Source organism: Tinamus guttatus, unplaced genomic scaffold (genome assembly GCF_059628265.1).
Source record: "Tinamus guttatus ecotype Peru unplaced genomic scaffold, ASM5962826v1 Tinamus_guttatus_pri_ptg000269l, whole genome shotgun sequence".
Lineage (NCBI taxonomy): Eukaryota > Metazoa > Chordata > Aves > Tinamiformes > Tinamidae > Tinamus > Tinamus guttatus.
Genome location: NW_028288803.1, coordinates 454,591 through 482,077, shown reverse-complemented (window position 1 = coordinate 482,077; position 27,487 = coordinate 454,591). Strand labels below are relative to the sequence as shown.

At 35.3% G+C, this 27,487-nt stretch overlaps 1 protein-coding gene across 4 annotated transcripts in view; it reads left to right on the top strand.

Annotated features, from left to right (window-relative positions):
• RALYL (RALY RNA binding protein like) overlaps positions 1-27,487 on the top strand; it is a 348,258-nt gene that overhangs the window by 236,990 nt on the left and 83,781 nt on the right. Inside the window, exon 1 of one of the 4 annotated variants that reach the window (XM_010214060.2) lies at positions 1,244-1,387. The exons of the other annotated variants lie outside the window; for them this stretch is intronic. Coding sequence (XP_010212362.1) covers positions 1,351-1,387 — 37 coding nt within the window. The 5' untranslated portion in view covers positions 1,244-1,350. Of the gene's footprint in view, positions 1-1,243; positions 1,388-27,487 lie in introns of those variants that run through there. 4 annotated transcript variants of the gene reach the window in all.

Genomic DNA, 27,487 nt, shown 5'->3' with positions numbered 1-27,487 from the left:
TTGTGTATGTGGCATGCAGTATTTTTATTCTGTACAAACACTCTGTCTGCTGCTATTTTCAGATTATTGTAGTTCAAAGGTACTAAATAAATAAACAAATAGTCCAGTGCTTTCTCTTTCTTTAGGCTGCATTTTATCTTCAGTTATGCTGATACAAATCCAAAGCAAAGGAAAAGATATGTGGTCAGGTTTTGACAAAGGGAAAAAAAGTACAAGAGTAAAGCCAATATAGAATAAAGATTTCACTTCGGAAGCTAGATACTTGTCAATCGTGTGCCTACGCAAAATACTGAGCAATTGAAAAGAAAAATAAATGATACTGCACTAAAAAAAAATAGTTTTATTGGTGCTATAAACAAAAAATTGAGAGGAAAAAATATGAAGCAAGTAGAGTTTTATAGTATTCAGTCAAGTGTGACATTTCTTTTAACTTTCTTTTGAAGAAAATAACTGTTGGTCAATCTTCTTCAGAGCCTGCTTACCCTTACTAATTTGGGAAAGTTTTCTTTTTACTTTCCACATTCCCTTTAACAAAATGGCTGAATTCCCTGAAAAGGTGACATGCAGGTATGTAAAAGCCCACATAATGCTTCAGCTTTAATTTATATATTTTTTCCTAATGACCTTGTGATTTAACAGATTAGAAGGCAATGGGTTTGTTATAAAAATCAGCAAACACTAGACTGTTATTTCAATATCTCAAATAATTAACAAATGGAAATAATTGAAGATAGTTCTGAAGTCTACCCAGGCATAAAAAAAGGGTTCATATCTCTATGTTTTCTAAAAACCTATGGGTTCAAGTCAGCAATCAGAATGATGTTGATCAACAAACATTGATTTCTGTTACCTTGCATAGCAATTGTGCTTGAAGATTTAGTCCACAATATTTTTAATTTCCTCTCTATGTATAATTCTAAGAATCTCCCAATTAAAAGTTAGTTTTAATGTGTTCATGAAGGTATTTATGCCATTTTAGTTTTATCAGGGCTTTTTGAGAAACCTTTATGACAGAGTAGCAAATATTACATTAAACCGCTCTCTGATTATATGATTCTTTATGCTCTCAGGATTTTATTAACTGGTATAAAATACATTGGAAAAGATATAAAAATAAATATGTTTGGATATATTTGGTCTTTTTGTAGCTTCCTAGGCAGAAAATAGTTAAAGCCAGTAGCATCTCCCCTGGATTTTACGAGAATGGTATTACCCTGCCTTTCTCTGAGAGATTGCTGGTTACCTTCTGTCAGTGAGCAACTGTCTCACGGCAAAGCCGAAGCCTGAGCAGAAGCCTCTTTTGTCTCTGTGTTCAAGCAATTGCTTCTTAGAAAGTGGAATTTCTTCAGAATGACCATGTACAAGAGCAAACGCAGAAACCAAAGATGTAAGTAAATCATAAACTTTTTTAAACATTCTCACAGAGGAGGGAAAAATAAATCTCCTGTCTCCTTGAAAACCATGTTTTACTTTACCCTGCACTGGTTAAATAACACCAGAAAAGCAGAAATAGTATTCTGTCCCAATCACCCCACTGTATTTGTATGTTAGCTGCATGAAAAAGCTTTAAAATGAAAAAATTAGCTCACTTGTTACTATGGAAACCCTGAGTAAGTGATTGCATTATATAAAAATAATAATAATAATAATAAAAAGAAGTAGAGATCAAACATAAGTTTATTTCAGATCAGCATCCTTTATTCAGGGCTTAATGACTGGCTAGTTATATTCTTTGCCTTGATAGAGTGAACATGCTATTTCTCAGCAGACTTCTTTGTGTGGCTCTCTCTGGGAAACCAGTGGTGTACCAGAACTTTAATAGCAGTTATTTTTCTTGACCACAACTTTCTGAAGAATGAATTAGTTTTGCTTAAAACCTAGCAATAGAAATTAAAGAGAAGGGGAAGTGGGAGGAGAAGGGCAGGCTGCATGTGTCTATTACATATTTAAAAGATAGTCCATCACTGAATATTCCCTGACTTGTGAAATGCCTGACTACTTTCCACTCAAGCACCTCTTTGACTTTTTATTTGTTATGGCACCAGTTGGGGTGATTTCAGTAAAAATGAACTGTCCTGGGTCAGATTATGGAGTATTTGTTACTGTAATGAGATCTAGCAAGAGGCCAAGGTGTAAATGGAGACCATGTTTGAGATGGGGAGAAAAAAAAAAAAAAAGATATTCCGTAAAGAAAACTGCACTGTAGGGACTGTGTGCTTTAAACGAGACAGCAGGAGAGGAAGAAAAATCAACTTGAAAAATAATAAACTGGGGCCTTATTTTGACCAGAACACTGCTACTGATCAGAGTTTACAGGGTTTTTATGGTTTTATCACTGTCTTAGAAATTAACTTGTACAGGTGTCCTTCACTCTTTCTCTCCCAAGACAAATGGAGGTGCTGCATATCGAAAGTTTTTAGGACAGATCTGTGCTAAAATCACTGCAACAGAAATCACATTAAAGTAAAAATAATTACCATCAGTGTTGTTCTTGCAGCTGCAGTAAGAGAAAATTCTTCATAAAGAGGCAGGTTGTAACTAATCTAGTTCATTTTAACATGCTAATTACTATCACAGTTATTGCATAAACACGGAGGTCTTTCTACAGCCAACTGGATTCTTGTATTCTGTGATATTCCAGTCTGATTATGGCGTATAGTAGTGAAATCTGTGACTATTTGAATCGTTGGGTTTTTATTTGTCATAGGGTTATAGTCATTTATGAAAACTTTATACAAGATGCCTTTATGAGGTGAATGAACCTTCTTCTCTTTTCTCCTCCTTACCACCAGCCAGGGAAAATTTGATTGATTTTGATGTTTCTTCTATTCATACCACTCAAAAGATGTTTGGGGCATACATTTCATGTAAGAAACTGTTATTCTGAAATACAAGGGATAGCGTTAGCAGCCGTGTTAAGCAGTAGAACACTACAACATTTATATTTAACACATGTTCTGTGTTAATATTGAATCCATTTTTGGTTGCACTTGTTAATATAAAATATTTACTATATATTCTCCATTTCATGTAGGAAAAATTCTTTTTTTTTTTTTCCTTTAATCTCCTCTTTATCTCGGAATGTAGTACTTGAATATCTGGCATAAAATAAAACTGAGCTTTGGGGATTTTTTTTGCTGTCTGTTATAGTTTTTCTGGGCTTGGTGAATGTTAGTGCTTTCCTAAACTTCTTTTATAGTTTAAAAAAGATTGTGAAGTCACTTTGTATAGTTTGAAAGCACACAAGATCAGAGGGGTAGAGAGAAAAAATAAAGGGATGACGACTTTTTCTAATATAAAATATAAGTAATAAGTATTTGTATTTTCTGGCCCATACAAATAACTAGTGATAGAGAAGATGAAAAAAAAAAAAAAAGGATCTATTCACCTGAATGTTTGTGCAAACTGGCTTAAAGTTCCCCGTATGTTCTCTCAGCTTCAGCACAGCACGAAACACCTCAAGTTCAAAACCAATCTTAATGCTTTTGCTAGCACTACAGCTCTTGATTTTCAATCTAGCAACACTGGAATTCATATTAAGAATTAGGACAGTATTGTTGTTGAAATCATTTTGTCAAAGTTTTTAATGCATACTGTTAACCTGATTAAAATTATTTTATTTTAGTTCTAAATTTCACTGTTCCTTTTTAAAAGCATGCATCACTTACCATATAAATGTATGCCTAACATTTAGATACAGACACAATAAAATTAAGCTATTTACCTAAAATAGGGGAGTGGTTCATGTATGATTAGAACTAATGAGATAAATTAGATAAATAAATATCACAGAGTGATGCTTTTGGTAAGTAGGAAATATTTAGTAGTTAACTATTTCTATATGGGCATGTTTGTTTCTCTGTGCCTACATGTGTATGAATACTCAGATTGTTAATATGCTTTACCCTTATTACAGGATGTTATCAAATAATGATAAACTATATTAGCATTTAATTTCACAGATCTAGGGATTGAGTGCACTGGTGAGAGGAATCTATTGTAACAAATAATGTGATATGAGCACTGAAATATGTCTCGTACAGCCTTTCTGAAATAAGGGGTTTTAAATTTTAGACTGTCCTGCTTTGAAGCTCCAGTTTTTGAGGAAGAGGTCAGTGTAAAACTTCACAGATGTTGCTCTACACGTGTGGACTTTTTCCACAAAGATTCTGTTGCACTGGAAAATCCAATGCAACAGTCAGTAGCATTCTCTAGAGATAGTAATATCTCCAAGTATCTACTCTTGAAGAGGGTAGCATTTTTGATTGAGGTATTTTGTGTAGACAACACTGTTATTCAAGGGCTGGTACCCTTGTAAGCAATAATATCAGGAAAAAATGGAAATACTCTATAAACAAACTTTAAGAAATTACCATTATTATTTATTTATTCATGACTAGGATAGCATCTTGCCCCTAATTAAGACTGATGTGATGGAGAGCTGTATACAAACAGAATGAAAAGACAATCCCTAATGATGTTTCAGTTTAACATAATACATTTGATGCACCCAGGAGAGCCATGGGTAGAGCCATCTCTGGAGTACAGAGTAGCAGAAATACATCCCTGCTACCCAGATGAAATGAGGTTTGGAAAGTTAAGCCACAGATAGAAAAAAAAATGAAGAGGAAAAATATGTCTTCTTTTCATTCTCTTTCTTCATCTTTGCTTTCTCGGTGTTTCATGGGACTTTTTGCAACTGTCTAGTGACAATCACAGCTCAGTTGCAGTTGAGGCAAAAAGAAGTTACTTTTAAGTATTAGAAACCATTGATAAAATCCATTCAAAAATAAAGGTAGGTAGTCTGTATTTTTCAAGAGATTAACTCCAATCCCATATTACTTCATGACAATATGAAGAACTCTGTTGACATCAAATGGCCTTGAAATTACTGCCCAGATGCTTTAATTACTTTTGCAATGGATTGGCTACCAGATCCATGGAAAATAGCAGTTTTCATTGCATATTTCAGTTTAGCCACAGTATATTTTTAAAGTGTCATCCATATTTTATGAAGATTCTACTTCTCTTCAAAAGCATCAGATGGCTATATGTACTTTAGCTAATTATTATATAGACTTTGTAAATTAGGGAATAAGGAAAGTGGATGAATCACATTTATTTTTATTCTGATGATTTCTTTCTCCTCATAGAAGACATATGACACTTCTACATGTAACTGACACGTGAATTACTTTGCCCTCAGTCCACAAGTTTATTTGACAAGTCATAGGCTTCCCTGCAAACAGAATGATGTAGAAAGTAGCATATGGATTTATTAAAGTGTTAAATAAGTGATAATAAAATGATTTTTTTTAATGAAAAAGCACGAAACCTGCTTTTCTTAAGTTATGCAGGTAGCTACACCCTTTTCTTAAGTTATGCAGGTAGTATGCATATGACAGTCAAAGAAAGTCCTAGTATCTTTGCCTAAAGAAAATGCAATATTTAGAGGAGATTTCTCCAGTATCTTGTTGTGTGTTCTGTTTTCTATTTTCAAGTTTTCTTGTCTTGTGGAGAAAGAATAACATCTGAGGACAAACTGTGAAATTCTAGTTTGAAGGAGCATTTTGTCCTATCAACATTCTTTGATCTATCAGGGTTCCTGCTATATTCTCTTTTATTGAAAAAAAATATTGTAATCTTTTCATCCAAGATTTGGTGTTCTCATCTTTGTGTGCTTACAGGTAGCATAATCATTTTAAACCTTAAAAATGGAATTGGCATCTGTTAAGCTTTGCTATGTCACAATTTGATCAGCTATGGTTACTTTCATCTCCTTTAGCCTCTTAGGGCAAGAAGAAGCCTCCAGCACTCAGTCAACTGTTGCTCACAGCAAATAGCAGTCTTGATGCAGAGTGTGTTAGGAGTTAAAGTGACTGGAAAACCAACACTCATTGGGGAAAACAAGTGTAGTTACTGACCCAGATACATATAAGAAAACTCTGCCTTATTCTGTAAAATATCAGAGACTCAAACAACAAGGGATTATCTCTTCAACATGATACAGAGACAGCTTTCTTCATGTAAAGCTCTCCTAGAATATGACCCCAGGATATTCCTATTGCAGAATACATTTTGAGGAACTAAAGTTAAGTGCCAGTAAGCACATCTGTAATAAGGGTGAGCAAAAAGATACTACTGGCCTGAAGGAGTACAAATACTATTGAGTATTCACAACACATGGATAACCTTTTTATACAAAGAAATGTAATTGTTCTTAAACAACTCAGGAACTTCAGAAAGAGAATCACTCTTCTTCTAACTTTGTGATCTGAGAAGGCTGGCTTATTTGAAATTACTCACTTCCCAATGCCACTAACAGTAAACTTGAAATGGATATTTTTGAGTGAAGCATGCAAGCTAAATAACTAGTATAGATTTTTTTTCTTACTTTTTCAGGTGTCAGGTGCCCATGAACAAATCCTTAAAACCAGCAAGTACAGGAACAAAAAAAAAAAATCAGAATTTCAAATAATAATAAAAAAAGCTCTGCGAGTCTCCTGCTCTATCTATGAGGTTAAACTAAGATATATTGCCAAGTGCTGCATGTGTGTAAGTGAAATACAGATTGATTGGAAAACTGTTTTATGTCAATAGGCTGCTGGCATTGAGACAGAAAAGATCACAGATTACCAAAAAAAAAAAAAAATAGCCGTGCAAACAAAACTGTATTTTTGGGCAGACTTTTAGGATACTATATGAAACTATACATAGAATTTTAACTAATAGCATTGGTAAGAATTACCAAAACATCTTCATCACTACTACTTGCTAATAATGCAAAATAAATTTTATTGTTATTCTTATATTAGAAATTATTTCTGGACTACAGATGACAGGCAATTGCTTCAAAAAGCATCTTTTGAGAGACTAATAGTCTGACCAAACTCCACATGCCATATTCATGCAATGCTCCTGACTGCTCTTTGGGAGCTGTGCTAATGAAAAAATATTTTTTTATTCTTATGGAGGAAATATGGAGGCAAAAAATATAAATATTTTCCTGCCCAGGAGAAAAGCCTAGGCAATCAAGAATTTGCAATCGCTCTTGAAAATGAAAAAAAACAATGAATAAACAGTGCCAGTACAGATTCAGAAATTACTTCTAAAATAATTTGAAAGTAAAATTATATGGAACACCTGAAATGCAAGTGGAGAATGTAGCAAAGGAATCCAACAAGATTCCACATATATAGAGGAGAAATCTAGGGCATGGAAGAAAAGAGAGAGAGAAAAAAATAAAACTTAGTAGTACCTTTTGGCACCATTAAAAAGGTTATGGGGTAAATGTACAGAGGAGTTCCTTTTCTTTGCATGAGTAGATCAGTGGAATAGAAGATGATAACAAAGTCTCAACAAAATTAATAATTGGAAAGCTGGGGACATCTCATAAAAATGCATCAGCTATTGTTAAGAATCATTTAAAAAAAGGAATTATGATAAAATATGAACATATGCAAATCATGTACTTTGGATTATATGATTTGAAGAGTATTAGGGGAATTAGCAAAGGAATGTACCACACCACTGACAGATTATATTTGAAAGGTCAGTGAAAACTAAGAAGATATCAGAAGTACAAATATAATACTGGCTTGCCCACATACAGTTCTATTTCTCAGCTCTGCTCAGGCTGGGAGAAAATGTTGCAGAAAATGTTACAATGCTCATCAGTAATATAATTCATCAATACTGAAACAAAACTCTCTGTGTGATGACTCTGCTGCAAGGAAACAAAACTTACAAATCTGCAACTAAAGCACTATAGTAACAGCCTGAGGTCTGGAAAAAAATAGTGGCTTTAGAAAGTAAAATTTGTTAGAAGGGAAAATAACAGATTCAAGGTAATAGCCCTAAATTGAGTAAATCGAGGTCTAGTGGCTAGAACCTCAAGAAAGAATTCAGGCTAAATAAAGATGCACATTTTTTTTTGAGTTCAATTAATCATAGAGATAATTGCTAAAAGCATTTGTGGTACTGAAAAAGTTACTGTTTCTGAGCAAGGCAAACAGTGTATCCCCTAGCCATGAAAGATAAAAAAATTCCAGATATCTCAAAGAGAGTCCAGACTTCCTCATTTGGCTCTACAAGACTGGTAAGCTTCTATTAAAATCTTAATTTCCTGCTGGAGCACTACATATGTACTTCAAGAAAAGAGAAATATCCTTTGGTGGTTTGGGCCATAGATAAACTCTAAGCAAAATTCATTTTTACTTATTTTCATAAAAAGTACCTTTTTTCAAAAAATAATACAATACAAAACAAAACAAAAAAGAATTCATACTTAGGTAATACATTTCCTGATTTATAAACACATTTTTGTTTAGTTTGTTTATTTGTTTGTTTCTTAGCCCAGCCAACTTTTATCCCCCCTCTATTCAGAAAAGAAAAGAACCTCCATTCTACCTCCAGTAAAGTTCTAAACTGCAATTCTGCACCTTTCCATAATCAAAACTATTGACAGATGTAAATCCCAAACTTTCTGATATATATGATCTTTTCTAAATACAGCACTGAGATTTTTTTTTTACATAATTAAACATACAACAGAAAAATTGAGAGAATGTCTAATAAATGCTTCAATGACATACCTCCAGCCATAACTAATGATAAGAACAGGAATATTATGTGCATATTAATACATTCATAAGAAAATATTCATAAAAAAATTAAAAATACCTTTCAAGTCTCTCAAGTTATAACAAAAAAATTGATAAACCACTAAAAGGCTGTGAAGTGTAGTTCTGTGAGATTCTTCAAAATTAAGAAATGCTTCTGGATGCTTTCTGGCTGTTACTCTGGGAATATTCCCTCTTCCCTCCTTACAGAGGCCACAAGGGAAATAGAATTAGAAAGTGAGACCTTTGGAACCATTGAATGGTACTACAGCAAAGTCATTATTGATACTTTAATTCCATGTCCTTTATATATAGCTTTTGGCTACATATTTTTTGGTCTGGAAAAGCACAAATATTTTCATCTTAAATGTCTGTTTTCCCTGTTCCACCTAATTTCTTCTGTTTTCCCATTATTAATGTGTTAAACATTCTGAAGAATAGACTGTGATGGTAGCTTGGGTTTTGACTTACGGTTATAGAATTTTCTCCCCCTGTTTAAAACTGAAGAGATATCACTTTCTGGTTGCTCTTTGTAGAAGCCTGCAGTGATCTCCACAAGCTATTCCTTATCTTGTGAGAAGTTATTTGAGAAGAAACAAACAAAAGCTGCCTAGGGCTGCTTTTCACAAAAAACACTTTATGAATACATAGTGTATTATAAGGCTTCTTTTGACCCTGGTGAGCTGGAAATACTTTAGAAAAACATTTGACTGTAATTCTTTGAACACCCATTGCTCTTCAAATTGCTGTCTGTCTTATTAATAGTTTCCAAAGGCAATTGTATTGCTGATTTTGGTTTACCTCCAGTTGTGTCATAACCCTGGGTCTAGGTGCGACCTTCCAGGTTGTGTTTAGGTATAAGTTCCTTAGGACATGCTAAAGATTTTGCATAGCTATTTGCAACACTTCATTTCTGCTTTATTGTTATGGTGTTACTGCAGGGTAAGTAGAAAACTACTGCAGTGTCTCAACACTTGACATTCTTGTTAATTTTCTGCAATTTTTTTTGTTTATTTGACTGATTGTTTTTCCTTTTCATTTCATGTGCTATGTTTCATTTTAGAGTGAGAAAATAAAATAATTTAAAAACCCTCCTTCTGGCCCATTAGTTAAAATAAGGTACTTTCAGGAGAAAGTGCAGGAAATCCTTCCACTTGCTTTTTGTGGCTGAACTAAAGGCCAAAGAAAGTATTAATAATTTAGTAATTTTTTAGTAAATTAATAATTTGCTTCTAAAATGTGATCACTGTCCCAGGAAACAGAAGCAAACGTTAAGGCTGTTTCTGATGCAGTAATTACAGATTGGCAATTCCCTGGGTATCCTGTTATATCTTCCATTTTTAACCAGGAATTTCTTTTATTGGACTGACACCTATTACAATCTGAATCTAACCTTAGCCTCCTTTTCCTTATTATGGCATACTCTAAATTTAAAATACTTTTCCAGCATTAAGGTATGCTTCTATACAATTCCTGTCATGATAACAGGAAATCCCTTTCAAGCTTTTTGCTGTTGTCCCTACATAATTCTTACTACAGCTTTCTAGGAATAGTGCTCTGCAGCATCACAGCCCCTACAAATGTATATTCTGGTATATAGGTAACTTTTGGCTGTTGATAAACACAAAATAAGTGAGAAAGGCTTTCTTAAAGTGATTCTCTAGTGATTAGATAGATGCATCAGGTGAGTGAACAACATACACCAACTCCTTCTGTAACAGTTTTAAAGTAATGATGCATGTAGTAATTTGTAATTTTGAATAAAATCTGGCATAAAAAGTTCTCTGAGCATTTTTCACAGATCATGTTACAAATATTTCATATGCATTTCTAGTAAATTTTAATTGTCAGAGAATTTGGTCCGTACTAACTCGCTCTGAACCTGCTTTTGTTTTTTAACCAAAATGAATTATGTTCCTACTGTTCACACACATTTTGATTACACTTGATCAAAAATGTCCTCATATATTATTTGTAGTCTACACAGGCATGAATATTGATAAATAATTAGATAAAATCAATCTCCTGTGAAAATACTACCTTCAATAATTAACTGTTTTTTTTTTTTCAAATTAATGGTCTTTAAAATAAATGCAATTTCTTTTCTATTCACTTCTTATTATAAGTGAGATTCATGTCCATATATAGATCGAATCAGAAAAGACCAAGATCCTTCCAAAAATTGAGGAAGGAGAAAATCTCATAAAATCTGATAAAGTCTCATAAGATTCTGCCTGACGGACCTCCTTATGCTGCCTAAACCTCCATGCTACAGTTATTTGTGTGGCCAAAATGAAGTCTGATTTCTTTCTTCCACTTATAAAAACATATTGCATGAATATATACCTTTTTCCTTATTCCTGAATAAATATGCACATTAGCACTACCTCAGAAGGCCTAGTAGAATTTAGCCATCAAAATACTTGTTTTGTAAAAATTCTATTACTAATATCTGAGAAAACATTGACATTTGAATTTAAAACCTATTCGTATAGAATATGCTGTACATATTCAAGCAAAAGAGATCTGCCAAAGAATTATCTGTATTTTACTATATGGCCAGCTACTCTTCACAAATTATGGTAGCTCTCCTAGGCAACTTGAAGCATTTTAAGTGTCTACAAAATATTTTACTTTTAAAAGTCTATAAACAGAAATACAGCTATGTGAAAAAAAGAAAGGAAGAACATGCATATAACTGAAAAGTCAGGAAGGCTTAGAGTTTTTGCAGAAGTTTACATTTCCTTTATGTAATGTTCTTCCTGACAGGAATTTATAACCTAACATGTGAACAAGTGCTCCATTTTGAGAATGTAAAATTAAAAAGAAAGTGCCTAATATGCATTATATCCATTTAACATAGTTTTAATTCTCATAATGCAGTTAAAAATATTGTGATATTCTGTGTTTAGTTAATTTACATGTAAATGATATACACTAGCATGTCTGCAAATTTAGTATATAGGTCCTTCCTGAGTGGAAGGGAAAAATGACCAGTGACCATTTGCTACCTAATGTCTGATGAAATTCAATTCCAGAAAGCAGCCTTTTAGCAGTATTTTGTGCCTTTGAACATCCCCTCTATGTGTTTTAGTTTGTTATTGATTACTTTTATGTGATTCTGAGGTTTTGGTCATGCAATACTAAAATCAATTTGCTGAAAGAGTGTTGGATCAATAACTTGTTAAGAAAAGAGGGACAATTACATTATCCTGTATCTACACTGTATCTACAGAAAGCAGTCAGGTAAGCTGCCCCAGGAGCATTTTCTTTGGGATTTAGTTCTGTCCTGAAGGGAATGTCTTACAAGTCAATGTACATTTGTTCTGTTTCTTCAACCATTTGATTGGTGTCTCTACTGAAAGTGCTGCAAAAGTGTCCAGTTAAAATAACTGCTACCGTTGTTACTTGCAAGTGGCCACATAGTCATTAATTATCGGTATTTCAAGTTAGTAGAGGATGCAGCCCTTCAAGAGATCTGGATTTCTTATCTGTGACTTGAAAAAAACCATGTACCTCACATTTAAACAGGATATTGTTGTGTATGTTTTACAATTAAATAATCTGTAAGTCCAGATTTCCTATATGTGACTTTTTTAAAAGTCCATCATCTAATTTGCATGTAAAAACTCTCACATTATTATTGTTCATAGATGCAGACATATGCACATGCAGGACACTAAACTGGTATTTAAACCAACTACTGATATAATTTCTGCCCAGAACCTAGGCTAGCTTGAACCCCATGATTGGTCCCATCTAAGCTCCAAACTGAAGTCTCCTCCCATGGAGACCTCATGGACCATTCTACGTTTTGGACAGAAGGTTGAGAAGTAGCTGGGTTTCTTCCCAGCACAGAGCTCCTGAGGAGCCATCAGACAAATCAGTTTAAAATACACTTAGTAATGATTCTTTTTTCTAACCACATCTTTGGTTATAGTTCAAGAAAATGCAAATTAAGAAGTCAATTTATAATTTCTGCCATAGGAGATTTTTAAGAGAATCTATAACTCATCCTGAGTGCAGTCATACTGATCACTGATATGATACAAAATTCTAAGCATCAATTATTCAAAAACATTAGGACATTAAAGTAATTTAATACTTCATGTGACACTGTGTATGAACATAGTGATCTGTTGTCTAGAAAACACAAGATGAGAAGAGTTTATGGGAGAGTTCATGTCTGCACTGAAATTCAAAAGATTTATTACTCTCATATCAGAATGAGGATATTTAAAAAGGCTATTTAGTGTTTCTCTGATAGAGTCAATGATTATACTGACCTTTCTCTCAATTTAATGCTGTCATGGTGGTTGGTGTTAGTGTGATATATATTGAAGAATTTGTCCAATGGTAAGTTTTAGGAATTAGAGAAATTCTTGTGCTGTGCTTATTAACTTGTTAAAAGTAACACCAGTAAGAATAATATAAGTCATTGAAATGTTCTGTAGGCAAATGCACAGTATAGGTGGTATAAATAGAATGTTATGCCAGGCTTTGATCCCCACACTTGAGTATGAACTCCTAATTATCATAGGTAATGATAGACCAAGCTGATTAAAAATAAGCCTTAAAGACAGAGGTAACCTTGTATTATATCTCTTGAACTGCAACAGTCAGAACTTTTTCATAACTCTGTGTAAAATATAGGCCACATACCTCAAGAGTACTTTTACTTTACCCTTTTAGTAAAAATATGTTTCTATTTATACTATTTTAACATAGCATTTTTTGTCACACATTTCTTTCAAACTATTCTGCATAATTAAATTCTTTTTGATCTTTGATACACTGATTTACATTTCTTTCTATATTTGTTTCTTTCAATAAGTATGTCAGGTATAGGTAAGAAGAGAAAATGGCAGAGAGGAGAGCACATGAAGCTTACATCAGTTCCATACTGAACACTTTATTCTATAGTGGCCAGTAACTTGCAGGTTGGACAAAGAGCAGTCAAATTGCCCTTTAACAGTGTAAAAACAGGGCTGAATCCAGCATCTAAAAGAGGAAACAGAGCAGACCTAATTTTGCCTTGCAAGGAAACCATATGCCTTCAGATGGATAGATGTCCTCACTGAGTGGATTTCAGAGTAACTCTTTGTTCCATGTTTAAAATCTGTTTTTTTGTTTTTTTTGTTTGTTTTTTCCTTTGTTTAATGTGGAATTTATAACATTACAAACAGACCTATTGAAACGTATAAATCTAAGTTATTTTTCCCATGTTTCTCTTCAACTCTGTAATTTTATCTATAAGAAACAGAATCTTCACTCTGTGATACAACTCAAGAAGCTGGAAACTCATCAGGTTACAATGAAACCAGTAACAGTGAAGATAGCTATATCTCCTATACGTCTTTCCTTAATTTTAATTAATTTCCCCAATGGAACTATATTAAATCTACTTCCATAATTCAGATGATGTATATGTGGCCTAAGAAAGGTGTATTCTGGAGGGATTCATTAATTATGGAGTATAACTCATCAACTTCTTTCCTGATGTGCAATCAACCTGCTGTTTACCATGCCCTTAATTTTATGGCATGTTAGGCAGCTACAGAGTCTTTAAAAGTGTGTGTCTAATTAATGCTTCCTGATTTCAGCACTACACTGAATTAGTTCTTATTAACCTTCCTTTCATTATCAATGCACTGATATTGTTCAGGTGTGGTACGCAAGAAGTATTTTTCTTTTTCTTGACATACAACTTGAATATTCTGTGACTACTGCCAAGTTCTCTAAGTAAAACATGATGCTGAAATCTCATTACAAAAGACCATCCAAGAAGGCATGCAGGACACCCCTGTTTCCAATCCACAGCTGTAAAAATTTGATTTGTCACAAAGCTAGTTAATTATTTTGATTGTTGAATCTACTCAGTTTAGTCAAGAAAGTAGAAAGAATTAAACAAGGAATTTGATAAGCTTGGGATGTGTCTAGGTGAAAGAGTAATTAGCTTGATGCATGTTTTAATCAAAACTAAATGTATTTGGCCTTTGCCAGATATTACTTCTGCCCATACACAGAAGAAATGTAATTTTGGTGCTTACTGTAATACTGATAAGTGTGGCCGTTAAATTTCTCATTGAGATATAACTATAAGGTCCCTTGGATTTAGAAATACAAGTCTCTGTGAATGATCATAAAACTGTCAGGCCTTGGATACATGTGAAGCTGATAATGAGTGTCACTGCAGCTCTTGTGTCAAGCGTATCAACACTAGCCAAAAGGCAAAAGGGCCATAAACAAACTGCATAAACACAATTTGATCCTTCCTTTTTTTGTAAAAAAAAATGGCTACAGGCCATATTCTTAAACTTTTTAAAATGTTAAGTATGAAATTGGTGCAGTTAATTGGGAGAATTCTCTGAAATCTTTATACAGTGCTTAGCACTGAATTGTTAAGAGTGCACTGCAAGTGTCCAACAAAACATGTAGGATATTAAAAATAATTAAAATCAAAATTTGAGTAAGACTGATGCAGATTGATAAAAATATTTGGCTGCATACTTCTAAATTTTTAATAGATTTTGAAACAATACAAAAGAAATACTTAAATCAATGGGTGTATTTATATGTATTGCTAAATAAGATTCATAATATTTTCAGTTAAACATACTTAAACATGAATAAACCTATAAAATATACATATACATTCACATTTAATGGCTGATTTATTTCTCCATTTGTGCCATTTTTGTTTGTACAGCCTGGCACAAAATCCAGTGAGTATATTAATCCCTGTATATCAGAACTAAGCTGATTGCTAGGTAGGATTTAAGAAGATGTTCATTTCATAGAAGATATGTGCTGACAGTGTTTATCATCAGAAGACATGTGTAAGGTATTTGTCACGGACTATGTGCTTCCAAGGTTATACAATTTTTCCCATTTAAACATAGTCACCTATCTTAAACACACCTGCTATATGAGATAAAATCTTCTGTCAAATTTCCAAGTGGAAATGCTCAGATAACCTTTCTGAAACCTTACTCTATCTATGGAATTAAAATTTAAAGTTCTGAGAAAAGAAGGTTTTTTTTAGGGAACTTTGAGGATTTCCATGGGGAATTGTTTAGGGGGTGAGAACTTCTATTTCAGGAAAAAAGCATATTACCAATGTTTGAAAATGGGTGCTCTAGGTCACATACGAGTTTAATCAGAGAAATGGTGTCCTTCAGTGGAGGCAAAATATTTGCTCTACTTTTGTCCTTAAGGTTGTAACTTATTACCTAAGGTCATAAAAAAGCACTTCTTCACTAAAATGGTGTGGTGAGGTGCTTCACTGCAATGGTGAAGTAACACTGTCTAGAATAGTGTCGATCCTTAGAGATGTTTAAAACCTGACTGGACATAACCCTGGGCAGCCTGCTTTAAGTGACCCTGTTTGAGCTGGGAGGGTGGACTTGATGATTGCAAGAGGTACCTCCCAACTCCAACTTCGTGATGCTGTGATTCGATGCTTTGAGAAACTCATTGCACCATTGGTTAAGTAGAGAATGAGATATGAAGGAAGAAGCTAAAGATAAGAAGGAAGTCCTGAAACAGAATGGATCTCTGAATGCCAGTATATTTCTCACATAATAAATGAGCTGGCAGATGGGGAGGCTCTGTTACCAGTTCACAAGTGGGAGCTGACAGTGGCTCCTCAGTATCCCATAAGTCACATCCCTCATTTTCCCTTAGTTCTACCTTTAGATAATATTGTGTTGATGGTCTCAGTAGGTCCTTATAGCTTGCTTAATTCTATTAGCAGATAACCAAATTATGTAGAGATAGCAGTGATTCTATTCGCCATACAATGCAAAACCAGGGTGATAGACCTTTTACTCAACAGCCTTTTCCTTCTGTACTATAAAAATGCTATTCTGAGATCAGGAAACAAATGTCTTTTAGTGCAGCAACATGCAGAAAGAAATACGATATTTTTCATTAATTCCCACATTAGAAATCTGAAATTAAAGCTAACTGTTTTTGACTAAGCAACTAACTGTGATGTGGGGTCCTTTAGGTTATTTGCATTAGAAGGATAAATGGATGGTAGGGCAAATTATTTGACAACCTCTTCAGTTATATTGAATTTTCAAAATTAGGTTTTGCTGAAGGCAGAATCTATCAATAAAATATTTTCACATGGTTTCAAGTTTCTCCCAACCATTTAGTTGCTTGTTTTTAGCCTTTTCTCAGCATTGTGGTATTACAACTCTGATAAATTCCAGGTATATTCTTTAATATGTATTTTGTTTGTTTGTTTGTTTTAAAGCTGTATTACAGAAAGCTCCAACCCAACTCTCAAAATATAAATATTTTCTTTTATGGCATTAATCTTTTCAAATGACAGTACTGAAGAAAACTACTGGAGCAGTATACTGAAGCATACTGTATGTGACTCTTACAGGTTTTGAAAATACTATATTTTTAAAAATACGTAAGCAAAATTGAAGCTTATATTGTTCATATTGGATTTCCCTCAATATTTGCCTTTTGTAGACCAAAGAAATCTAATCAATAGTAGCATCAGCAAGAGCTCTGTGTAATACAGTGGTTAAAAGGCTGAGTTTTCTTTATGATACCGCTTCTGCCATGATTATAATTAGTTTTGGATTAACTTGAGTGCCTAATAGTTTTCTCTTTTAAAGTAACAGTTTGGGTTCTTTAAATTTGATATTTATACGCTGTCATTAATTTTTCCTGCTAATCGGAAGGTCTTGAGCATGAAAGCAATAATTATTACAGAAGAGAATTCATTAGTGAAAGACTTTATGGGGAGAATCTTGACAGCCCAAGTCTGTTTATAGGTGATATGCATAAAACTTTCAATTTCCATAGCTATGGGCAGGAATTCAAGATGCAGAGGAAACAAGCAAACAAACAACAGGCTATGGTAAAACAAATGGAATAAATAAAGTATCTGTTTTTAACCTGTCATTCCTAAGACCAGCTAAGTCTTTTTACCAGTCAGAATCACATCTTGTTTCCTTCCTTTTTAGGAGGTTTAGGAGGTTTGTTTAGGCAAACATGGAACATGAATTTCCATGTTCCATGCATTCTTCTCCTGTTTTATTTTTCTGCTTCAGATCTTTGTCTCACTCAGCTACCTTTTGTATTTTAACATGCTGTGAAAATGTTGCAGTTTGAAAGCCGTAGTGGTAGTGGTGGTGGTGGGGAGATATCAAATCAGTATCAGATTCACAAACAGTCTGTGGACTGTAGGTCTGATCGCCTTCCTAGGAGCGAATTGAGTTCCCAAATAGTGTGATCAACTATAAGCTCGACCCTGACAGTATTGGATTCATGAACAGTCCGTGGACCGTAGGTCCGATTTCCTTCCCCCAAACAAGTAGTCAAGTTCACAAACAGTATGATTTATTCAAATGCAACATTTACAAAGCAGGTTTCTGAGGTCAGTACAGGAAATTCTCTACTAGAACATGGGGTTTTTAGCTAGCTCTGATGTACAAATGTGCAATCATCACTCACCCCAGAAGACGGGAGAGGGCTCTCAGTCTCGAGTGTCCTCAGCCGACATCCCAGCGCAAGGAGAGGAAAGGGGGATCAGCCCGTCGACTGACCCAGGAGTTACAATGGTTTATTCCTCCCTCACTCCTTAGTCTCTTCAGGCAGCATTCCGACCTGAGGGGAGGGAAGGGGGATCAGCCTGTCGACTGATCCAGGAGTTACAAAGGTTTCTTCCCCTCCTCTTTACATCCTTAGTTCACCTTTTATACTTTTCTTTACATTCAGGTGGAGCTTGAGTGACTAGAGTCATACTTAATATTGTTATTGATTGGTGAAAAAGTTTCTTGCTTTCATTTAAAGGTACAGTCAACCGAAAATCTAGAGCGCATGCTCAGTGAGGGGTGGTCGTACCTCAGAGGTGGGTAACTTTTGGGATGGGGGTGTGTTTTGACATTATAATGAGCAAAGTTCAAGCAAAGTTCATCTGAAAGGAGTGGTTTGCCACCTTTGCTGGCTCAGCACCCGACATGTTATCGTGTATCTCCCATTAGACCGGCACTGTGCGGCTTATCAGCAGCCCAGCACAAGGAGTGCAACAGTTTGGCCACGGTGTCTTCACTCTGCTCCATCCTCCTTTACTCCCCTTTGCAGCTGCGAGGAGGGCAGATTGTGCTGCCCAGGGAACTGTGGAGGAGCTGAGTCCATGTTTACCAACCATCCTGGAAGTGGCAACTGTGTAGCACCCCAAGCAAGCTTCTGTAATGCCAAATCTTCTGTTAGGCCCTATTTTTCTTCTCAGTTCCTGCTTTCAAACAATTCTTCCACAAACAATTCTTCCACACATGAGAAAGAATTATCATCCTATAAGGCAAACTTGAAGATCATATTGGCTTTGCAATGTTGTTATATCTGATCCTAGGTAGCCTGAATGCATCCTGGTACTCTCTATTTTCCATATAAGAGCTTATCTTTCATTAAATGACTCATCCAAGTCTTTTTCATTAAATATCTCTCTAAAGACTGATCTGCCTGCAAGAAACATCCTGCAGAATCTCCTATTTTTGGTTCTTTGGTTATACCTACATCTTAAAACAATCCTAAGAAGAGTTTGTGAGGCTCCTGAGTGATAAATTTCATAAAAATTATTCTTAGTTTATAACCTAGGCAGGTCCAGCAGAAGCAAGGAGCAGGCTTTGGTTCTGATGGACCCCAATAGTTTCTGGCATTTTCTAGAGTTTCTGAGAAGGTGCTGCCTCCCCAGGAAGAAACAACGTATCTCAAGGTAGAGAGTTCAAAAATTCCCTTTTGGGGGCATAGCAGTTTACAAGGGTGTTCTCTCCAGCAGCTTTTGTATTAAACAGTATAGCAGTCCACTGTCATTGCTTAAGGAAATCACTTAATCTCAGAAGGTGTTCCTAGCAAATAGTACTTTTCCCCTAAGTCACTTTTTTCATTTTTGGTCCGTGACATGAGTAACCTAAAATCCACTATAGCTCTAGTAAAGTCTCCACATTATTACAGGCTCAAGGGATCATCCGTTCATTCTCAGATGTGTGCAGATTGCTGAATACTGGTGACCCAGTATTCCACAGACACCTACCTACAGGTGAAGGTTTCTGTATTTTCTGGAAAACAGACAAACAAAAAACCAAACAGGTAAACAAACAAACAAACAAAAAATGCTTGTTCTCTCTTTAGGGAAATACCTGTTTCCAGGGCTGATACTCAGGCAACCTGGAATGTTTTTGAATACCTCTGGGGAAAGCATCTCCACAGTCTGTTATGAGAGGAATAGCTATAAACATTCACGTATTACAATAAATGGCATCATTTAAAGCTATAGGGGCTTTGTGGAAGATGCAGTAAATATCCGTGAGCAAAGGCTAATATACTACTTTGCTTATGCAGTATATTCAGCTATGAAAAAGGGGTTAGAAATATCTCTTTTTTCTTGCACTTTTTTCTTCAGCCTCAAATAGTTGCTGCACTTTCCTAGATGTAACACAGATTTCTGTAATGTAATTGCAACCATTAAAATATTATCAGTATTATATTATCAGTAGTACATGTGAGCTGGAAGAAAAACAGATATTAAATTATTTCCCTGATTCAGAACTTTAACAGGACTGTTGTCACTTCACGTGGATTGTACAGCATTACGGAAGCTATTTTCAGCTCAGAGAAGGATACAAGTGCTGCATATTACTTCCACAATATTTTTTTTGTCCATACTCCCATATGCACAAAAGGTTATTTTAGATATTATCTACCAACTAATATTGTAGGTAAAGTGAAAAATAAGTACAGGATAAAATTTAGGTACTACTTTTGTTAAGATGGGAAAAGTAATTACTGTCAGCAACAAGCTGTTCATGATTAGAAGGGAAAGAGGATAAATCAGGTTCTCTACTTGGTTAAATTTGGTACCCCTGTTCAGATTAATCTCATCTGTTCAGGCCACTTATTTAATTGTATTTCTTTTCCATTTTAATCTCCTGTTCACAGGCACTTCTGTTTATAGTCTTGTTTCTAATGTGTTTTTGAAAGTGCAGGAAGGCTCATATATGCCATATGTTAGTCTTTAAATGGGGACTTCACTGTCATGCTGTTTCAAGAAATTATATCTATTTGAAAAAATCAGAGAACCTGAATTAAAAGACTGTTCATTATTATTCATTGAACTCCTAATTCAAATTGCCCTTTTGTTCCCAGACTGTTTACAAATTTACTTTTTTTTTTTTTTTTCTGAAATCCATTTTTCGTTCACTAATAAGCCAAAAGGAATTCAAGGAAAGCAATAATCTGTTTCCTTTCAGAGGAGTCAGAACTGGAAAAAAAAAATCTTGATTTTGGCTCTGTTTCCCTTGCTGTGGGAGAACATAAATTGAAAAAGCACAAAATACATTAGCACAGTCAAGTGGCTGGACATGGTTGAATGAATAAAGGCCAATGTCACCGAGGATACGTGTCCCAGAGTGCTGAAAGAAAATGAATGTGAGACCATTGCACACTCCACAGGCATCCTCCTCACTCCCAGTACATGGAAATTGGGCTTAGACACCTGGACTTCAGCTGCCAGTCACAGCCTCCCTTGCTAGTTTTGCTTTCTGACAGAGCAGGGTTTGAATTACCCAGCAGCGTCATGGTGCTCACTGCAGACATGCCCCTAGAACAAGAGCCACCTTGAACTTTTTACAAATCTATGTGCAGATCGCACCTGCACTAATAGAAAGTGATGGGCATGGTAATCGATTTCAAGTTATTAACAATTATTTTCTGATTTCATGCAGGATCTCAAAGGAGAAAGTGAAGGAAGAGATTGTTTTATGATTGCTTTTTCGTGGCGGGGCAGTTCTTTTGGAAGTAAATAGTTTACAGCTGAACATGAATGAAGCCATAGGGGCTAATAGAAAGTGTGGTACAGCCAAAAATTACTTTTAGTGTTGCCAGAATTACAGTCTGGTTGTAAAAGGATAAATCAGATACTATTTTAAATTTAAACAGCTTGCAATTTCACATCTTGATTTTCCATTGTAACTCATGTACGACCATTTCTTTAAAAAGAAGGATTTTACTATAGAAATATATGTTGTTAAGCCAATGTTTCAGTTAGTATTCAAGCAACTTGCAACAGATGTCCCTGTTTTTCCAGATATGCAACATTTCCATAGTGAACTGCCTCCTGCAGTGTTATGGCACGATAATGCTGGAAACAGCTGGCAGTAGAACGGTGGCAGCTCCTCTTGACTGAGCCGCCCAAATTCCCACAGCTAATGTGTTTGCAGGCCAACTTGGACATTCATAACGTAGCATGAAAGGAGGAGTCCCCTAACTCTGTGGCTGCTGGATCCCCACTGTATTTGCTGCTGGAACAACAAATGTGAAAGCTCATGGCCAAATGCAGCACTGCTGCTTTGGACACAGCTCTTTACAGGCCAGGCTGCTGAGTGTTTTAACCATATGGATTGCCTTTTTAAGAGAGGTCAGCTTTTATATACCTACCTAGGGGGAAAAAAAAATCAGAAGTGATTGCCTTACAGCAAGTGATGTTCTTGGGAGGCAAAGGAAATGAAGTGCTGACTTCTGCAAGTGTGTTTGTTAAAGGAAAAAAAATGGGAGAAACTGTCAAATTTTGAATGTAAATAAATGTTGAACTCTTCCCAAAATTCCGGTGGTTCTGTTCTGGGATGGGTAATGGGAGAGAGGGGGTGTAAAAGTTTAATATATCATATAAATAGATGATACCTAAATTAATAACTGAAAGAATTATTTCCAAAATCCAGCTTTTGGCTGTGTAACCCTTTGGCTGGTAGTGCTGTGTCTTCCTGTTTTCTGGTTCCAAAAGTAGTTTTAGCTTTGCAAGATTCTGGTACAGTTTCTGATGCTGAGTAAAGTGGTAGTTTTTGAAATTATTTATCAGTTAGTTTAACATAAATATCCCCAAAATTCAAAAAGTATAATTAAAGCTTGTATTGTTTTAAAAATCTATTGCTATATGTTTAACTTGAATTAAATGTAAAAATGAGATGCTAGGGAACATTTTCTCAGACTTATCACTGAGGTTTGTATTTGATTTTTAGATAGATCCTTTTCACTGCTTGGATGCTATGACTGACTGCAAAAGTGAACACTTGAGGAAAAGAGTTCTGATGCACTTCTCTCCAGATATCCTCCTTTTTAGTTTTTAGTAGATCTGATACAAGAGAAGACTAACCTGGGAGATCACTGAACCCTTTTCTCCCTGCCTCTCATACTATTCTGTAGTTTGCATAAACTGCAGTTTGCAGAAATATAACATTTTGTTAGATACAACTCTTAAAATATTAATATTTAGTGTATATTGATACAATAACTAAATTATATTTACATTTTAATTTTTGGTCTGCTTAAATGTTTTTATAGCCCTTTCAATTTAATTAATTTCAATTTCCAAATTTTCTCTTACTATACATAAATAAGAATGATTTGAATACAGATGGCATAGAAATATTTTCACAGAATCACAGAATGGTTGAGGTTGGAAGAGACCTCTAGATGTCACCTAGTCCAACCCCCCTGCTCAAGCCGGGACGCCTAGAGCACGTGGCACAGGGTGGCATCCAGGCAGGTTTGAAAGATCTCCAGAGAAGGAGACTCCACAACCTCTGTGGGCAGCCTGTTCCAGGGCTCTGTCACCCTCACAGTAAATAAGTTCTTCCTGATATGGAGATGGAACTTCCTGTGCTTCAGCTTGTATCCATTGCCTATGGTCAGTGTCCTATCACTGGCCACTACCGAGAAGAATTTGGCCCCGTCCTCCCTACATTCTCCCCTCAGGTATTTGTACATATTGATAAGAATACCTATCAATCTTCTCTTCTCCAGGCTAAACGGGCCCAATTCACTTAGTCCTTCCTCATAAGATAGATGCTTCTGTCCCTTAATCATCTTTGTCGCTCTACTCTGAACCCTTTCTAGAAGTTCCATAATATAGAAACTGTTCAATTGTTCTTCGTTTCTTGAATGCTTCTCACTTTATAGCAAACTTTTTCTCTTCACGTAAAAAGAATTAAATAAGGTTATATTCAGCTAGAGATTTGATAACTAGAATCTTCCTTAGATTAGAAAAACTTGAAACCTGTATATGAGGGAAGTTTTATACATGCAAATACTCCCACAGTTGGTTCTGTTGATAATGCATGAAAAATATGTTCAGATATTTGTAAATGCAAAATTGTGTGCATGCACCAGAAAACTCCACCATACTCCACTGTGAAAATCAAGACCTCAGTTTTGTCCTTAGAGTCCTAGTGGATGTCTGCAGTATGCTAGATAATTTCTGCATCCACACTGCTGTAATATACTGTCACACATGCCAGAAAATTTTTCACAGGCAGCCCCCAGACTGGTATGTGAGCTGCCTATGAAGCAGCAGAAAGCAGCAGAAAGACAGGAGTAAAGCAGGACATACCCTGCTATGAACATGATGAAATCTGAAGGGAATATTTATATTCTTAATGGGCCAGTCTTAATTTACATGTCCTTCTGTTCCCTCTCCTGTACAACAGGCTGGATCTCTGTATCTTTCTCTGTCAGCTGGAGTCTGTCAATGACAGCACCGATCCCTGCGGGGCTTCCCCCCTGCTTTTCACTGCACTGTGTCAGGGCAGCAATTTCAGCTGTGGCTAGAGTCCTAGGAGAAAAAAAATGCATGGTGCATCATCCCTCACAACAGTCCTCATCAGCTGGTGTCACCAGAGGAGTGTATTTTGAAGAACTTGCTAACCCCAAAGCAAATCACTGGTATTTGCAAGAGGATTTTGTTCTCCTTTGTGGATGGATCTGTATAATCAACTGCCGTATCATCCTGTTGAAAGCCATAACACATATTAGAGAAAGAAAATACGAGCTTTAATTTTGAGAGTACAGTCAGTACGTGCAGCCAGACTAATTCTTCTGTGTGGAAATTTGTGAGCATGTTTATTTCAAACACCTTGGAGGGATGGTTATATAAATTATTGGCGTCTGAGCAGGGCTTGGGGACCTGTGATCCCTCAAGTGAAGTAGGTTTACATTTATAGAGGTGCTAAGTGTTAAACTAATTTGAATGTAAGTAAAAACGAGATGGTTATTTGCCTCAGACATTACAACAGTTATTGCATACTCACTTTCCAGGCAAAGCTAAATGAGTAACTACTGCAACCCAAATAATGAAGCTCCTCCAGATAGTGACTCATTCCTCCCACTTCAGAACTTGGTAATATCTTGAAGTGAGCATGGTGCTTCTGATGCTTTGCTGATGCTTGGTCTTGGCAGGCATCCACTTTTATGAACTGAAATTGAGGGAGAATTTCTGTAGTGTAGTTCATGATTTCTTTGCATTATTAATCTCCGGCTTTGGAACTCTTTAAAGTGTGAAAAAAAAGGCTTCCAGTGAGCAACCCCTAGTAGAGGAAACAACACTGTACAGAAAGAAAATGAGATGGGGAAGAGAGGCAGTTGCAGTAAGAGAGCCATGTGATCCTTTGTGTGGGATACAGAATGGCCAGAATAGATAGCACACTTGAGCAAACCCATTCTCTGTATAACTCTTTTTTTTTTCTTCTCATAGAAACACTAGCATTGCAGAACAGCTGGAACTTCCTATTTTCTCTTTTGGAACACCTTCATTATATAAATTTTTATTGTTATTGCTCTTTGTTTGGTTTGTTTTTCCATAAAGTAATGCAATGCAAGTTAACAGTATCCATGAAGTACTGAAAGAGCAAATATCAAATTTTAAAAAGCCACACTGTTCTCACCTTTTACTGGAGTTCCCTGGATTTGTGTTTATGCTGGATTTATATTTAAGATTTTTATTTACATTTATTAAAATAAAGACTCCTGAATACTATACAGATGATTGAACTGTGTATTAAATCTGATTTTACTATAGACCTAAATGGAAGCTTGCGCTAACACTGAGGGCTTTTAAAATCTCACCCAAAGTTTTCTCCTTTATGAAATGAGCATTTCTTTTCCTTTTGTTTCCCCCCCTTTTTTTTTTATTCCTGCCTACCCATAAGTATTATAATTCATAAGCAATATCAGATATTATGGGAAAAGATAGTAGTGTTAAGATCACAACAGAGAGCAGGTATGCACAGTTAGCTGCTGGGAGTCAGGCTAATACATATCATTACTGTTCATGAGAGCCAAGTATAAGTATTTCTAGGATTTAGTTACTGTATCTGTGGCCATCCTTTTGATCTTAAAATATGCCATGATGATGTCAACAGCAGTGCCTGATAAGAACCTCAGCATTAGGATGTAAAAGGTTAGGAGCCAGTGTGACAAAGCACTGTTGTGTCAAGTCATTTCTGTTGAGAGAGATCACTCACTTATTTTGTCTTTTTTGTTGTTGCAATGCAAGCTTTAGAAATCTTCCATTAGACTGAAAAGAATTAAAATAACTCTAAGGCTTTAGAAAGTCTACCTGAATCTTTCCCCTGTACTCACGACCTCATTTTAAATGACAAGCACCAGATTAGTGTTTTATGCCGTATGTCCAAAAGATTAACATTTTCAGATAACCTTAAGTAACTGCTTCATTTGGTCACCCAATGAAATTTCTTATTGCATTGTGCAAAAAAAAAACACAAACAAGGAAACAAAAACCCCCAAACAAACAAACAAAAACCCACACAAATTGTTCTAAAAGTTGCAGATATTGAGGTCTCAGATAGATCTAATGCTACTGATCTTTCTTTTAGCAGTAATGATAGGTAACAAATTCAGATAGAAAACTTCTGAGACTAAGAAATATTTTGTTTGCTATATGAAAACAATTGACTCCAGCATCCACTCAGCAGCAATACTTTCACTCCAGGTTCAGGAATCCTATATTCTCAGTGTTTCTTTGCAATCTTCTGTTTTCAGAAAATCGATGATAAAAATGAATTACAGAACTTAACAACCTTTGTGTTAGTCAAAAATACATGCCTATATTGTGAATATGTTCATATGCAAGCATACATGAACAAATATACAGAATGCAAAAGAAAACACAGGAACATGAGGCAGAGGTTAGCCACCTGGCTGTATATTTTATCTTTTAGGAGGTTTGTTTCTACTTGATGAGCAAGCTACATAGGAAACATTATGACTTCCAACTGGACACTATGCAAAAATAAGAATTCTGGGTGTGCTATGGGAATCTGATACAGCAAAGTCAAACCTTCAAGGCAGAGAGTTGCCTATGTTTTTTAAATTGTCATGTAGACAAGATGATAAACAAAATTTAAATTAGTTTCAAAATAATTATTTCTTAATATGATTTTTAGTAACCTATAATAATTGTGTTAGTGATTCAAGATGTACACTTGTCCACAAGTTAATTTCATTACTAATATGAATTACACCCATACTAACCATACACCAGGAACCTTTGAAACAGATTATAAACTGTATCTGCATGCAAGTCCAAGCTTAAATTTACAGAAACTAACAGTAAAAGTCCTATAAATTGCTTTGAGAGGAATGATGTTTTATGTTTAGAGGAAGGGTTTCTGCCTTGACTCCTAAGATTTTGGTTACTGACAGGTAAAAATAATAATGGCTGAAAAGGGATGTTGGAGGGAGAGGGAATTGTGAGGTCAAAACAGAGTTTTTCTCTTCTTTAAAAATACAAGATTGTTTCAAAAAACACCGGTATGCTATATTAGTAATAACAGAACAAATGAACATTTTTATAGCTAGCAAAGCTTTTTGGAACTGTGTGATTTCCAATACTAACAAAATCAATATAGGAGGAAAGATAAAACATCATGTACTAGGGCTTAAGCTAATCCTGAATTAGGAAGAGAAATCCATTTTAGGATGAGAATCATGCTGGGTTGATAAGAGAATACAGTGAAAAAAATCTTATATGTAACTTGCTCATCCTTTGG